This window comes from Corythoichthys intestinalis, chromosome 21 (genome assembly GCF_030265065.1).
Source record: "Corythoichthys intestinalis isolate RoL2023-P3 chromosome 21, ASM3026506v1, whole genome shotgun sequence".
In the NCBI taxonomy this organism is placed as follows: Eukaryota; Metazoa; Chordata; class Actinopteri; order Syngnathiformes; family Syngnathidae; genus Corythoichthys; species Corythoichthys intestinalis.
Genome location: NC_080415.1, coordinates 26,638,869 through 26,652,875, shown reverse-complemented (window position 1 = coordinate 26,652,875; position 14,007 = coordinate 26,638,869). Strand labels below are relative to the sequence as shown.

Below are 14,007 nucleotides of genomic sequence, written 5' to 3'. Positions count from 1 at the left end.
CTGGTCCATAGCGCCGCCAATTACCAAGAAGGGCGAATTGGTAACGCAGGCATTTATTGGAGCCACGCTATTTAATGGAATAAGCGGTGACATCTCTTCCACAACTGTTATAACTATTGTGGCAAGCGACATGGGGAAAAAAATAACTGGAGAAGATCTTTTTCCAAACACTATGTATTGTACTCAACGCAGCGAAGATATACCATTTGCAGCAACCACTGTGACTCATGGCTGCTCAAATTCCCATCATGCATTTGGGCAGTTAAGAACATTTAAGTCGTTACAGTATCATTTAGTGAAAGCACAACAAAAATAATATTCCTATCCCTCAAAAATAAAATAATGTTCACAAAAAGAAAAGCGCTCAATGCAAAGAGATCTGGCATTTCCAATCAAAATAGCTATGCAAAATAATACTCCATTCAAACATTAAGTTTAGCTCAACAAATACAGATGGCAATATTTAGTCACAATATACAAACTATCAAAATTACTATAACTTGTACTCACATTTATCTTTTAAGAATTACAAGTCTTGCTATCCGTGGATCCTTTTCACAGAAAGAATGTTAATGCAGTCTTGTGGATTTATTGTTATAATGAACAAATACAGTACTTATGTACAGTATGTTGAATGTATATATCCGTCTTGTCTTATCTTTCCATTCCAACAAAAATTTACAGAAAAATATGGCATATTTTAGAGATGGTTTGAACTGCGATGAATTACGATTAATTAATTTTTAAGCTGTGGTTAACTCGATTAAAAATTTTAATCGTTTGACAGCCCATATATATACACACAAAGTGAATTCAGTTGAACTTTTTACTGCATACCTGGTATGGGTGACAATAGTTATATAAACGTTTGGTTCTCAAAGGCCAAAATTTTGCTAAATTGGTGTAATAAAATAAAAATGTATAATACTAGCCCAACAGTAAGAAAGTAAAAATACAATGAATGAATAATGAATAAACTTTTTTAAACCCTGAGTTTTGGCTCTCAAAGGCCGAACAGTGCAACTTTCATGAATTTACAAGTAATAATAATTGACCACAGATTCCTGTCTCTCTATTAGCCTCCCTCTTTGTGCACCACCAGCAACATACAGTGTATCACAAAAGTAAGTACACCCCTCACATTTGTGCAGATATTTTCTATATCTTTTCATGGGACAACACTGACAAAATTACACTTTGACACAATGAAAAGTAGTCTGTGTGCAGCTTTTATAATAGAGTTCATTTATTTTCCCCTCAAAATAACTCAAAATATAGCCATTATTATCTAAACAACCGGCAACAAAAGTGAGTACACCCCTTAGTGAAAGTTGTCAATATTAACATACAACATGTCAATCGTCAATATTTTGTGTAGCCACCACCATTATCCAGAACTGCCTTTACTCTCCTGGGCATGGAGTTGACCAGAGCTTCACAGGTTGCCACTGGAATGCTCTTCCACTCCTCCATGACAACGTTGCGGAGCTATTTGAGACTTTGCGCACCTCCACGTTCTGCTTGAGGATCCGCTAAAGATGTTCTATTGGGTTCAAGTCTGGAGACATGCTTGGCCAGTCCATCACCTTTACCCTCAGCCTCTTCAGTAAAGCAGTGGTTATCTTGGAGATGTGTTTGGAGTCATTGTCGTGCTGGAACACTGCCCTGCGACCCAGTTTCTGGAGGGAGGGGATCATGCTCTGCTGCAGTATTTCACAGTACATGTTGAAGTTCATGTTTCCCTCAATGGAATGTAACTCTCTAACACCTGCAGCACTCATGCAGCCCCAGACTATGCAGCCCCAGGCATGACACACTTATCTTTGTACTCCTCACCTGGACGCCGCCACAAATGCTTGTGACCATCGGAACCAAACAAATTAATCTTCGCCTCATCAAACCATAGTACATGGTTCCAGTAATCCATGTGCTTTGTTGACATGTCTTCAGCAAACTGTTTGCGGGCTTTCTTGTGTACCGTCTTCAGAAGAGGCTTCCTCCTGGGGTGACAGCCATGCACACCAATTTGATGTAGAGTGCGGCGTATGGTCTGAGCACTAACAGGCTGACCCCCCACCTCTTCAACCTCTGCTGCAATGCTGACAGCACTCCTGCGACGATCTTTCAAAGAAAGCATTTGGATGTGACGCTCAGCACGTGGACTCAGCTTCTTTGGGCGACCTGTTCTGAGTGGACCCTGCTCTTTTAAAACGCTGGATGATCTTAGCCACTGTGCTGCAGCTCAGTTTTAGGGTGTTGGCAATCTTCTTGTAGCCTTGGCCATCTTCATTTAGCGCAACAATAAGTCTTTTAAGATCCTCAGAGAGTTCTTTGCCATGTGGTGCCATGTTGGAACTTTCAGTGACCAGTATGAGAGAGAGTGAGAGCTGCACTACAAATTTGAACACACCTGCTCCCTATGCACACCTGGACCTAGTAACACTAACGAGTCACATGACATTTTGGAGGGAAAATGACAAGCAGTACTCAATTTGGACTTTTAGGGATGTATTTTCTAAGGAGTGTACTCACTTTTGTTGCCGGGGGTTAAGATATTAATGGCTATACTTTGAGTTGTTTTTTAGGGGAAAATAAATTAACTCTGTTATATAAGCTGCACACAGACTACTTTTCATTGTGTCAAAGTGTCATGTTGTCAGTGTTGTCCCATGAAAAGATATGCAAATATCTGCAGAAATGCGAGGGGTGTACTCGCTTTTGTAATACACTGTAACTCAACTCCATCTATAGCTATGCACAAATGCAATCAGCGAACGAGTGAGATTCTCTGACACAGACACGCTTAGCCACTTAGCTTAGCTTACTTTGCTTACTTCTACAGCACTTGTTTTTGAAAACAGATCTCAAATTACTGCGGCATTTCTTTCGGTAAAAGACAATAAATGTAAAGTACACAATTTGAACTGACCAGGGTTTGATGGTCCGGTCCAGCGTCCTTCTTCTGGAGCGCGGTCCAGGTGTTGCAGCCTCAAACTCTTTGTGTTCGTTCACGTTTCGTCTTCAAATGTTTTATCAGGTTCGAGGTATTGAAACTAGCCAATTTAACTCCACCTCTCGAAACTTTCAGGCCGCAAATCTTGCTTTCTATACCGAAATATTTCCAGACCGCCGACATTCCTTCTCCTGGTTTGTTTTTCCTCCATATGGAAAAGCTGCCCTGTCATTGGTTAAGAGCGGCTATTGGCCCGCTCTCATTGGTCTGGAGCAGGCCAATAGCGATAGCTGCTTGGCATGCAAAGTGATCATGTGTCATCACACAACAGAGATTGTAGTGAGCGTCAGGAGACAAAAAGGCTGCGGTCAAGTGTTATACTGTAAATATAACACTGGACCGGTAAATGGTATCGGCGCTCTCTTTGTTGGTTCTCGCCGATACCGATACACCATTTCGGGCCGGATCAGCCCCCCTGCCGATACTGATATCGGTATCGGTGATCTTTAGTGTCAACCTAACCATTTTCACATTTTAACCTGATGAATGTCACATTTTAAAGCCAAACTTCACATTTTAACCCGATAAGGCCCGTGTAAGGCTGCAACAACTAATCGATTGAAATCGTTAATAAATTAGTTGTCAAAGAATCTGATAATCAATTTTTGCTGGCAGCTATGAGCAGTCCCGTTTGGGTCCTTGTTTGTATGTAATGGGAGGCTGCACGCGCACCTGTGATTAAAACAAGAGAGAGAGAGTTCACTGCTGAGTTTGGGTTGCTGATTTAATAATATGTGTGTTGAGAGTTAGATGGTCTTTTGTGTGGTTAGATCCAGTGTTTGTATTCTTTGTTGATGAGACGTTACTATTTAGCATGGAGCGTTAAGCTAGTGAGCGATTATGCAAATAAGTGTCTTATGTGTCCGTTTTTTATTGTGTTTTGGAGAAGCATATTAGCACTTGAGTTATTGTTAAATAGTAAAGTTGTCTTGATTCTTTTTATAAAGAAACCTCACACATAAACCCATTCATGTAACAGCTTACCGTCTACTTTTAATACAAACTCCTATTCAGTGTTGTTTTTGGCAGCCATTTTAATTTTCGTCTCAGTTTTCGTGTTTTGGACAATAATACTTATTAGTCATATTTTAGTCATTTCAAAATGTGTTTGTCTTCGTCTAGTTTTTGTTGACGAAAACTCAATATTTTCCTCTTTAAAATTCGAAAGTTTCACTCCAAAAATAAGTCAGAAAAGGTTTCCAATCAACATTGAAAGACGAGCAAATATTGTAGCATCTACAAATCTATCACAGGAAAACAGTAGGCTGCATTATTTTCACGAACTGTATGTGTAAAAAAAGTTGTCCGAGAGTTTAAGAGGATGCTCGCTGTTAGCAATACCCTAAGCTAACGTGAATGTGAATGCTATGCTAACGCTACAAGTTACATTTAGCACTCAGCACAGACTTTTGAAGGCTAAAACAACACTGCATATTCTCTCTTCCCTAGAAAAGAAGATAAATCTTACCGTGTGTGTCTCAAAACAAGCAATGGGGAGACTGGCGAGGACACTAGACTAGTGGGTGAGTGTGGGGGTCGCAGAACATCATGAGTGACACAACCAGGCAGGCTAACTACACATAAAATGTCAAATATTGTGAACATGCGACGAAAACTATTGCGCATTTTCCTCTCGTTCTTGTCTCGTCAGATGAAAACTGGGATTCGTGTCGTTAAGTTTTAGTCTCCCAAGATGCGTTTGTAGCTTGTTATCGTCTCGTCATGAAAAAATTGTTCGTAGACAAAATATTTTTGTTATAGTCATCGTTGATGAAAACAACACTGCTCTTAGTCAAACTGTAAATTGTCATACAAGAGAGTGTGCTTTGAAATTGGATTTGGATTGTATTTATGAACAACTGTTTGATAAAGAAAATTGATTCATTACAGTCTGTCTCCTCCTTTATCTATTTTGGTGTTTTGTTTGGTTAGAAAAAATGAAAGAGTCATTGACACAATTTATATCAGCATTTTGCCTACAAGAAAAAAATGTCAATCAGGAAAACACAATGCTTTTATTTCGTAAAAGGATTCTCCAAACTCAGGGTTTCCCAAAAGTTTTTCACTATGCTTCCCCAAGCGACTGACACATACTGTCATCCTTTATTAATTCTTCCAGTACCATTGACGATCATAGATGTCCAATAATGTGGTGTTTTTGTGATAAGTTTATCACAAGTAGACGTCCTATCCATTTGAACTGGGAGGGTTGTCAGTGAATGAATGAAGTGGATGGCAACAAATATGTTAAATACTATTAACACTGATGTAAACTGTACAGAAACTAAGAACTAGACATTCATAGCGTACTTCATCAGAAAGGACAAGTCATTTTGGGATCTGAGTCACCGTTTGAAAAACCCTGATCCGAGAACAGTAAACATGAACTTTGTGAGCATGCAAACATCTGGAACTTCCAAAGCAAACCTATTTGTGTGGCTTCAGTTAAGTCAAAGTGACATGGTCATTCAACGAGTTCGACATAATTAGCTGGGTAGAAGCCTTCCTTCCCTCCGCTCAGGACACCTCGGCACCAACCCTGGTCGTCCTCCTCCTCCACCTTCAAGAACTCCTCACCTGGAACCACAACAATTAACCCTTGATTAAAGTAGGACTAATAAGAAGATAATGTGCATTGAAGGAACAGGTCTATTTATGGTGATAATACCGACAAAGGTAAAATGGCGAAAGTTTTATATTGTTTTGCGACCTCCGTGAAGTTGGCCTTAATCGTTTGTGCTGTAAAAAGTTTCGTTTGTGCTGCTATTATTGTTGAGATATTCCCAATTGTTATGTATGTCAATGTGAGGTCAACCAGCCCCCCATTTTGATTAAAAATGGCTAAAAATTGCTCCAAACATTTGTGCTGTAATTTTTTTTTGTCCGTGCTGCAATGGTTTTGTAGATATAATCCTTGGGGAATGTGTTTCTCTGCATATTATAGTAAAGAGCCATATCAGTATACATTTGTTTTACAAATAGGACACTATTTTCCAATTTCATGATAATATGGGACAAAGGGCGTCCCTTGAAAGCTCAATACGGGACGTGTACTTTTGATTTTGAATGCGTAACCATTCCATTTTTCAAGGGACGGTCGGCAACCCGAGTGGCAGCACAAACGAAAATAATGAAACAGCACAAGCATAACACAAACGGATGGCACCACTTAGGGTAAATAGGGGGCTGCGTGACGTCATTATCTGTTAGGTCTTGTGTTGATTCCCTCCTAGGGTGTCCTTGTAATTGCCATTGATTTCACCTGGTGTACCGCTCCTTGTGTGTCCTCCTATCTGCATCCACCTGTGTCACCCATCTGTTCCTCAGTGTCTCGTTACCCTTTGTCTGCGTGTGTATATAAGCTCCCAGTTTCTCTTCAGTCCTTGTTGCGTCATCGTCAATGTCTATGTCAGTGTTTTTTGATACCCTGCCTTATGTTAGTAACCTGAGTTTTGTTTGCTACGGTGTTTTTTGGGGATCACCTCAGTTTTGGTTTGTACTTTGTTTTTTTCTGTCGGCCTTAATTAAATCATTTTTTGCACCGCTTTTTTTTGCCGCGCTTCACTAATCCTGCGTTTGGGTCCACACACACCTGCCTGCCTAGCATTTCCTGACAATTATCATAAATTGAAAGCAGAACACCTACAAAACCGTTGCAGCACAAACAACATTTTTACAGCAGAAACTAGCACAAACAAACGGCACCACTTCGGGTCCATTTTGCAGTAAATTGCTGTCTGTGTGACATCATCACTATATATATAAAAAAAAGCAGAATATCTACAAATCCGTTCCAGCACAAACAAAAATCTTTACAGCACAAACAAAGCACAAACGATTTACATAATTTTCATATAAATTTGCGTATGATGGGGCGTAGACTTCACTATCAGATGACGGGAAATGGGGCGATCCGTAGGGGGCCTATTTTCAAAATCTTAAAATTCTAATATTCTCAAAACCAAAGAAAAGAAAATATTTTCAAAATTCAAAAAATATTTTTATATAAGTATAACAAAATTTAAAATGTCTATAAATTTCTCAAATTTTATGCTAGATGCACAAAAATCGCCAAATGCAGGATAATCACTTATATTTTCAGGATCAATAGCAACATTTAGCATATCATATAAGTTTTTGCCCGAAATAGCGACTTAATTTTTTTAAATTTAGTGCAATTTTAACATAAGTTTTCAACAGCTAATAAATCACTCAATTTTCACATCAAAAACTTGACACAAATGTCTAAATTACTAGTTATTTTCCAAAAAATGGACAGTTGGCCGAAAATTACCTGATTATTTGAATGTAAAGTTACGTTATTGTGTATGGATACACAATCCAAAATGGCGGCCATCACAAAACAAAGAGCTTTCCAAGTTGAAAATTCTTGTAAATAAATGCGTAAATCCCGGAATTTCTATAGAAATGAACATAAAACAGTCTAGAGTCTTAGTTAAAAGCAAAAAAAGGGCAGTTATTATTCATTTTACGTAAATATTTCAAGGCTAAAGTTTTCAGTGTTTCAAAGTGGATGCATGGTGCTATTTTATTTAATAATTACCTTGAATCCTCGACCAAATCACTCTTGAGACACTCCTGCCTGCTTGTATGCACTAAAACGTTCGTCCTGTTTCCACCTAAATCCGGCATTAGAAGGCAGCGTGTGTTTGAGTTTATCGGAGTGAAAGCTCCAACAATGCTCTGCCTGGCCCGGCCCCCTACGACAAGCCTTGGCGCAATGTCTGTAGGAGCTGTCTTGTCAACTGATAGTGAAATCTATGGATGGGGGCCAACTTCACGGAGGTGTTTCAACGATATATAGTCAACATTTTTAGCCATTTTTAATCAAAATGGAGGGCTGATTGACCTCAGCTTTACCCATAAAAGAATTGTAAATCTCTCAAAAACAATGGCAGCACAAACAAAACACAAACCATTGACATAAATTTTATATACATTTTAGGGCTGTCAAATTATCGCGTTAACGGGCGGTAATTAATTTTTAAAATTTAATCACGTTAAAATATTTGACGCAATTAACGCATGCACAGAATGACCCGTTCATGCGTTGCCTCAAACAGTTTGCAATGACGCCGTTTTATCACATTGAGAGCGAAAAGGCAGAAAAATGCGAGTGGACACAGGGGTTCATTGGACCGTGCCTTTTATTGGCTTGAGCTTTGGCAGCCACAACTAACAGACATGGTTGCCCAACGTCCCATCATGCATTTGGGCGGAGCAAGAGTCCAGCTTTTTCATAACACGCTTAATTGACCGCAACTCAGAACATACTGAATAACATTTGCAGCCACTACTGACAGTCATGGTTGCCCAACTTCCCATCATGCATTTGGGCGGGGCAGGAGACGTACTTTTTCTTAACACACCTAATTGAACACAACGCAGAACATACTGTATACCATTTGCAGCCACCACTGACAGTCATGGTTGCCCAACTTCCCGTTCACAAAAAAGAAAAGCGCTCAATGCAAAGAGAACTGGCATTCCCAATCAGAATAGCTATGAAAAATACACATAAAACTTACTCAGACTTTGCCTTGGCTAGATCCCTAATTAATTTAAAACTCGCCATTGACACCTTGTGGTGTATTTCAATCCCTACCTTACGTTGTTAAAGACACTGTGGAAGAACGGCAGCGAGCCCGATGTGACGTCACTGCTAAGGCGACGTCAACAATGGCGAGCTATTGGTTTATATTTTTGATTGAAAATTTTACAAATGTTATTAAAACGAAAGCATTAAGAGGGGTTTTAATATAAAATTACTATAACTTGTACTCAAATTTATCTTTTAAGAACTACAAGTCTTTCCATCCATGGATCCCTTTAACATGAAGAATATTAATAATGTTAATGCCATCTTGTGGATTTATTGTTATAATAAACAGATACAGTACTTATGTACAATATGTTGAATGTTTATGTCCGTCTTGTGTTTTATCTTTCCATTCCAACAATAATTTAAAGAAAAGTATGGCATATTTTAGAGATGGTTTGAATTGCGATTAATTACGATTAATTAATTTTTAAGCTGTGATTAACTCTATTAAAAATTTTAATCGTTTGACAGCCCTAAATTTGCATCTGATGAGGGGCCAACTTCACGGAGGTGTTTCGGCGATATACACTCATATCATCCAGCACTACTTGTACATCTTTGTATTTTTCAGTGTCACCTGCTTTGAAGGAAAGCTCATCCCCCTCCTCCCCCGTGTAGTCGTACAGAGCTCGTACCTTCACGCCTCCGATCATCACTCTAATAATAAAGTGTCATAAGAAACAGGAGACATCAAGAAGCCAAAGGAGGAGATGAGATGACTCACGGGCGGCCTTCTTTGCCTTTCTGTTCTCTTTTCTTCCGTTTCAGCTTTTTCACAGGTGGAACCCACTCCTGAAAAAAGACTGTCAGTAACAGTGTACAGCTGAATACAGCAGTGCAGTGATTCTCAAACTTTTTACAGCGAGTACAATAGTATTAATGTGACCATCACTAACATAATGTGGTGGTAACGTGATATATCAAAGATATATCAATTGGTACCACTACGCACAGTCATGGTTGCACTTCCCATCATGCATTTGGGCAGAACAGTTAAATGGCTACAGTTTGATTTACTGAAAGCTCAACAAATGCACTAAATGGCAATATTTAGTCACAATATACAAAGTCACATTTATCCTTTAAGAATTAAAAGTCTTTCTATCCGTGGATCCCTCTCACAGAAAGAATGTTAATAATGTAAATGCCATCTTGAGGATTTATTGTCATAATAAACAAATACAGTATTTATGTACTGTATGTTGAATGTATATATTTGTCCGAGTTTTATTCATTTTTCTTAATGCATTGCCAAAATGTATATGATCGGGAAAAATTATCGGGAATGATTGGAATTGAATCGGGAGCAAAAAAAAAAAAGCAATCGGATCGGGAAATATCGGGATCGGCAGATACTCAAACTAAAACGATCGGATCGGGAGCAAAAAAAAACATGATCGGAACAACCCTAACTAGAATAGTAGTCTTCTCTCACATATACCACATTGCAAATGTTGTAAAGACCATGGTCAATGACAACTAACTCATGTGAAGGGGAAAAAAAATGACAATGTTGCTAAGGATTGAGTTACGTGGTATGAAACTATTAAACCGAGAAGTTGTTCCTATAAAAATTCTTGTCAGGTAGCTGGGATCTTGTAGTAGGTACAGCTGTACTTGATTATTTTTAGTGCATTGGAAAATGTTCTTTGAACATTGAATTTTGCGTAGAACTTGAAGAAGTCCGCATACCACTGCAGGTATTTGCACCACACTTTGGCCAGGTTCAGACTGGAGGTCTTGATGCACGGATCCGATTTTTTCGTGTTTTTCTGACTCAATTATTCATTAACACATTCAGACGTGTTACACAACATTAACTTGACAGTCTGAACGGGACAGGTCGCATAGAGGTGGACCATTTCAATTCAGATCTGGGACACTTTCTTAAGTGGTTTAACTCCGAACTGGGCCACATTTATCCAGAATGTGGTGGCGGTTTAAACTGTCAAGTCTCCTAAATCGGAATTCATGCAGCAATTACATCAGCAAAGAGTAAGAGCGGCAGGCAAGGACGGCAGCGATGTAGCTGTGGATTTGCGTTAGCGTCTAGCTTGAACTTGGCTTTTACGCAGTAGGCGGGCTTGACCACAGTTATAAAAAATAAAATGAAGAAAAGGACAAGCCTGATAAAGCTTGGTTTTCTTTCTGTGCGCCAAATGAACAATACTTCAGTGTTGCTTACATGGCCGAGTCGGCGCAAACTGACCCACAAACATAAGGCTCATGTGTGTGCGTCATGCACGCACAGTGCGTGCATGCGTTCTATCAATCCATATAAACTTTGATTATAAGACTAAAAAGGGATTATTAATGTCTGTAATTTATGTCCTCTTTTTGGAAATCAAAATATGATCACATTGAAATGACGTACGGCCAGCATGTGTAGTCATTTGTTTGATGCTTCTGCGCATGCGGGTCAGTTTGCTCAGCGCGTGTCGGACTGCGAGTTAGTGTGCATGTGTAAAACTTGAACGGGCTCAATGGACAAGGTCAGTCTGAACGGGCGTGCCAAAAAAATAGATAAGACAAACAAAAATGTGCATTAAGACTTGCGGTGTTAACCTAGCCTTTGAGAACCACTGCATTATTGTAATGTGAAGGTTTTGAACCTGTATCTTTGGCCAATTGGTGAGCATGCCTGGTCCATGATTGTTCTTCCACCATTTGAGGTCCTCCTGCTCGTTGATGGCCATCAGAGTTTGGTGAAGTTCATTGTACACTTCCTTTACGCTGATGTAACCACAAGCACATTAGTTACACACAACAACGACAGTGGGGCAAATAAGTATTTAGTCAACCACCAATTGTGCAAGTTCTCCGACTTGAAAAGATTAGAGAGGCCTGTAATTGTCAACATGGGTAAACCTCAACCATGAGAGACAGAATGTGGAAAAAAAACAGAAAATCACATTGTTTGATTTTTAAATAATTTATTTCCAAATGAAAGTGGAAAATAAGTATTTGGTCACCTACAAACAAGCAAGACTTCTGGCTGTCAAAGAGGTCTAACTTCTTCTAACGAGGTCTAACGAGGCTCCACTCGTTACCTGTATTAATGGTACCTGTTTTAACTCATTATCGGTATAAAGGAAACCTGTCCACAACCTCAGTCAGTCATACTCCAAACTCCACTATGGCCAAGACCAAAGAGCTGTCGAAGGACACCCGAGACAAAATTGTAGACCTGCTCCAGGCTGGGAAGACTGAATCTGCAATAGGTAAAACGCTTGGTGTAAAGAAATCAACTGTGGGAGCAATTATTAGAAAATGGAAGACATACAAGACCTCCATGCAAGATCTCACCCCGTGGTGTCAAAATGATAACAAGAATGGTGAGCAAAAATCCCAGAACCACACGAGTGAATGACCTACAGAGAGCTGGGACCACAGTAACAAAGGCTAGTATCAGTAACACAATGCGCCGCCAGGGACTCAAATCCTGCACTGCCAGACGTGTCCCACTGCTGAAGAAAGTACACGTCCAGGCCCGTCTGCAGTTCGCTAGAGACCATTTGGATGGTCCAGAAGAGGACTGGGAGAATGTGTTCTGGTCAGATGACACCAAAATAGAACTTTTTGGTAGAAACACAGGTTCTCGTGTTTGGAGGAGAGAGAATACTGAATTGTATCCGAAGAACACCATACCCACTGTGAAGCATTGGGGTGGAAACATCATGCTTAGGGACTGTTTTTTTTGCAAAGGGACAATGACGACTGATCTGTGTAAAGGAAAGAATGAATGGGGCCATGTATCAAGAGATTTTGAGTCAAAATCTCCTTCCATCATCAAGGGCATTGAAGATGAGACGTGGCTGGGTCTTTCAGCATGACAATGATTCCAAACACACAGCCAGGGTAACAAAGGAGTGGCTTCGTAAGAAGCATTTCAAGGTCCTGAAGTGGCTTAGCCAGTCTCCAGAGCTCAACCCAATAGATAATCTGTGGAGGGAGTTGAAAGTCCGTGTTGCCCAACGACAGCCACAAAACATTACTGCTAGAGGAGATCTGCATGGAGGAATGGGCCAAAATACCAGCAACAGTGTGTGAAAAGCTTGTGAAGAGTTGCAGAAAACGTTTGGCCTCCATGATTGCCAACAAAGAGTACATAACAAAGTATTGAGATGAACTTTTGGTATTGACCAAATACTTATTTTCCACCATGAGTTGCAAATAAATTCTTTAGAAATCAAACAATGTGATTTTCTGTTTTTTTCCCCCCACATTCTGTCTCTCATGGTTGCGGTTTACCCATGTTGACAATTACAGGCCTTTCTAATATTTTCAAGTGGGAGAACTTGCACAATTAGTGGTTGACTAAATACTTATTTGTCCCACTGTATAAGGGAAAATATTGTGCTGAACACCTTTCGTTGTTGGTGACATCCAAGTGTCTGTGGATGGATAGAAAGGCCTGCTTTAAGAAGCTAATGCGTTTCCTCTCCTCCTCCTGCGATTGCTCAAAAACCACCTCCATTTCCTCCATGTAGCGCGGCGTGTAGCTAGTCACGTCTTCCAGGTGTTTCTCGTAGCGCTCCCGAGCCTGTGGTGCGTTCGAGGGAAGTGTTAGCAGGTCGAAGCACAAACAACTTTTGAGTACAAACCCTTCCAATGAAATAGAATCTTTTAGAGTGTTTTTAACCCTTAAATGCACAAATTACTGGACCCTACACTCTTCCATAAGTGGGTCAAAAATGACCAATGTGTTTTTATGCCATTTTGGTGAAGAATAATCACTTGTAGCTGTATAAATAAACACACACACACACACACACACACACACACTATGAATACGGTAATGTTAGCTAACCTAGGCTAGGTTCATACCGCAGGTCTTAATGGACGAATCCGATTTTTTCGTGTTTTTCCGACTCGACTGAAAAGTCGCATAAAAGTGGACCATTTCGAATTCGATCCAGGTCCCTTTCGTATGTGGTTAAAATCCCATCTGGGCCACATTTTTCCAGAATGTGGCTGCGGTCCGAACTGTTAAGTCCCCCAAATTGGAATTCATGCAGCAATTAACATCAGCAAAGAGCGAGAGAGACAGGGCGCTACGGTAGCGGTGCAGCTGTGCATTAGCGTTAGCGCTTAGCTTGAACGCGGCTTTTGGGGAAGGAGCGGGTTTGACAACAGTCCTAAAAAAAATAAAATGGGTTGAGGATAAGCCTGACAATGCTCGGTTTTCTGTCTGCTCCAATCCTCCTGCACATGTGGGCCAGTTTGCTCAGTGCATCTCGGACTGCGAATTAGCGCGCATGTGTGATACTTGAACAGGCTCAATGGACAAAGGCAGTCTGAACAGGTACGCCAAAAAAACACAGGACATAAAAATTGGAATTGTGCATTAGGACCTGCGGTATGAATCTAG

General features: G+C 40.1%; 1 protein-coding gene across 3 annotated transcripts in view; it reads right to left on the bottom strand.

Moving 5' to 3' along the window:
• Positions 1 to 5,008: 5,008 nt before the first annotated feature.
• The window catches only part of LOC130909330 (protein kinase C and casein kinase substrate in neurons protein 3-like), a 30,332-nt gene continuing 21,333 nt past the window's right edge, over positions 5,009 to 14,007 (bottom strand). Inside the window, exons 5-9 of one of the 3 annotated variants that reach the window (XM_057825659.1) lie at positions 13,004 to 13,179; positions 11,249 to 11,369; positions 9,361 to 9,428; positions 9,214 to 9,293; positions 5,009 to 5,590 (exon numbers count right to left, since the gene is read on the bottom strand). In XM_057825659.1, the coding sequence (XP_057681642.1) occupies positions 5,478 to 5,590; positions 9,214 to 9,293; positions 9,361 to 9,428; positions 11,249 to 11,369; positions 13,004 to 13,179 (558 nt within the window). In that variant the 3' untranslated portion in view covers positions 5,009 to 5,477. Of the gene's footprint in view, positions 5,591 to 8,550; positions 9,294 to 9,360; positions 9,429 to 11,248; positions 11,370 to 13,003; positions 13,180 to 14,007 lie in introns of those variants that run through there. The other 2 variants (XM_057825658.1, XM_057825656.1) reach the window with 2 other exon arrangements.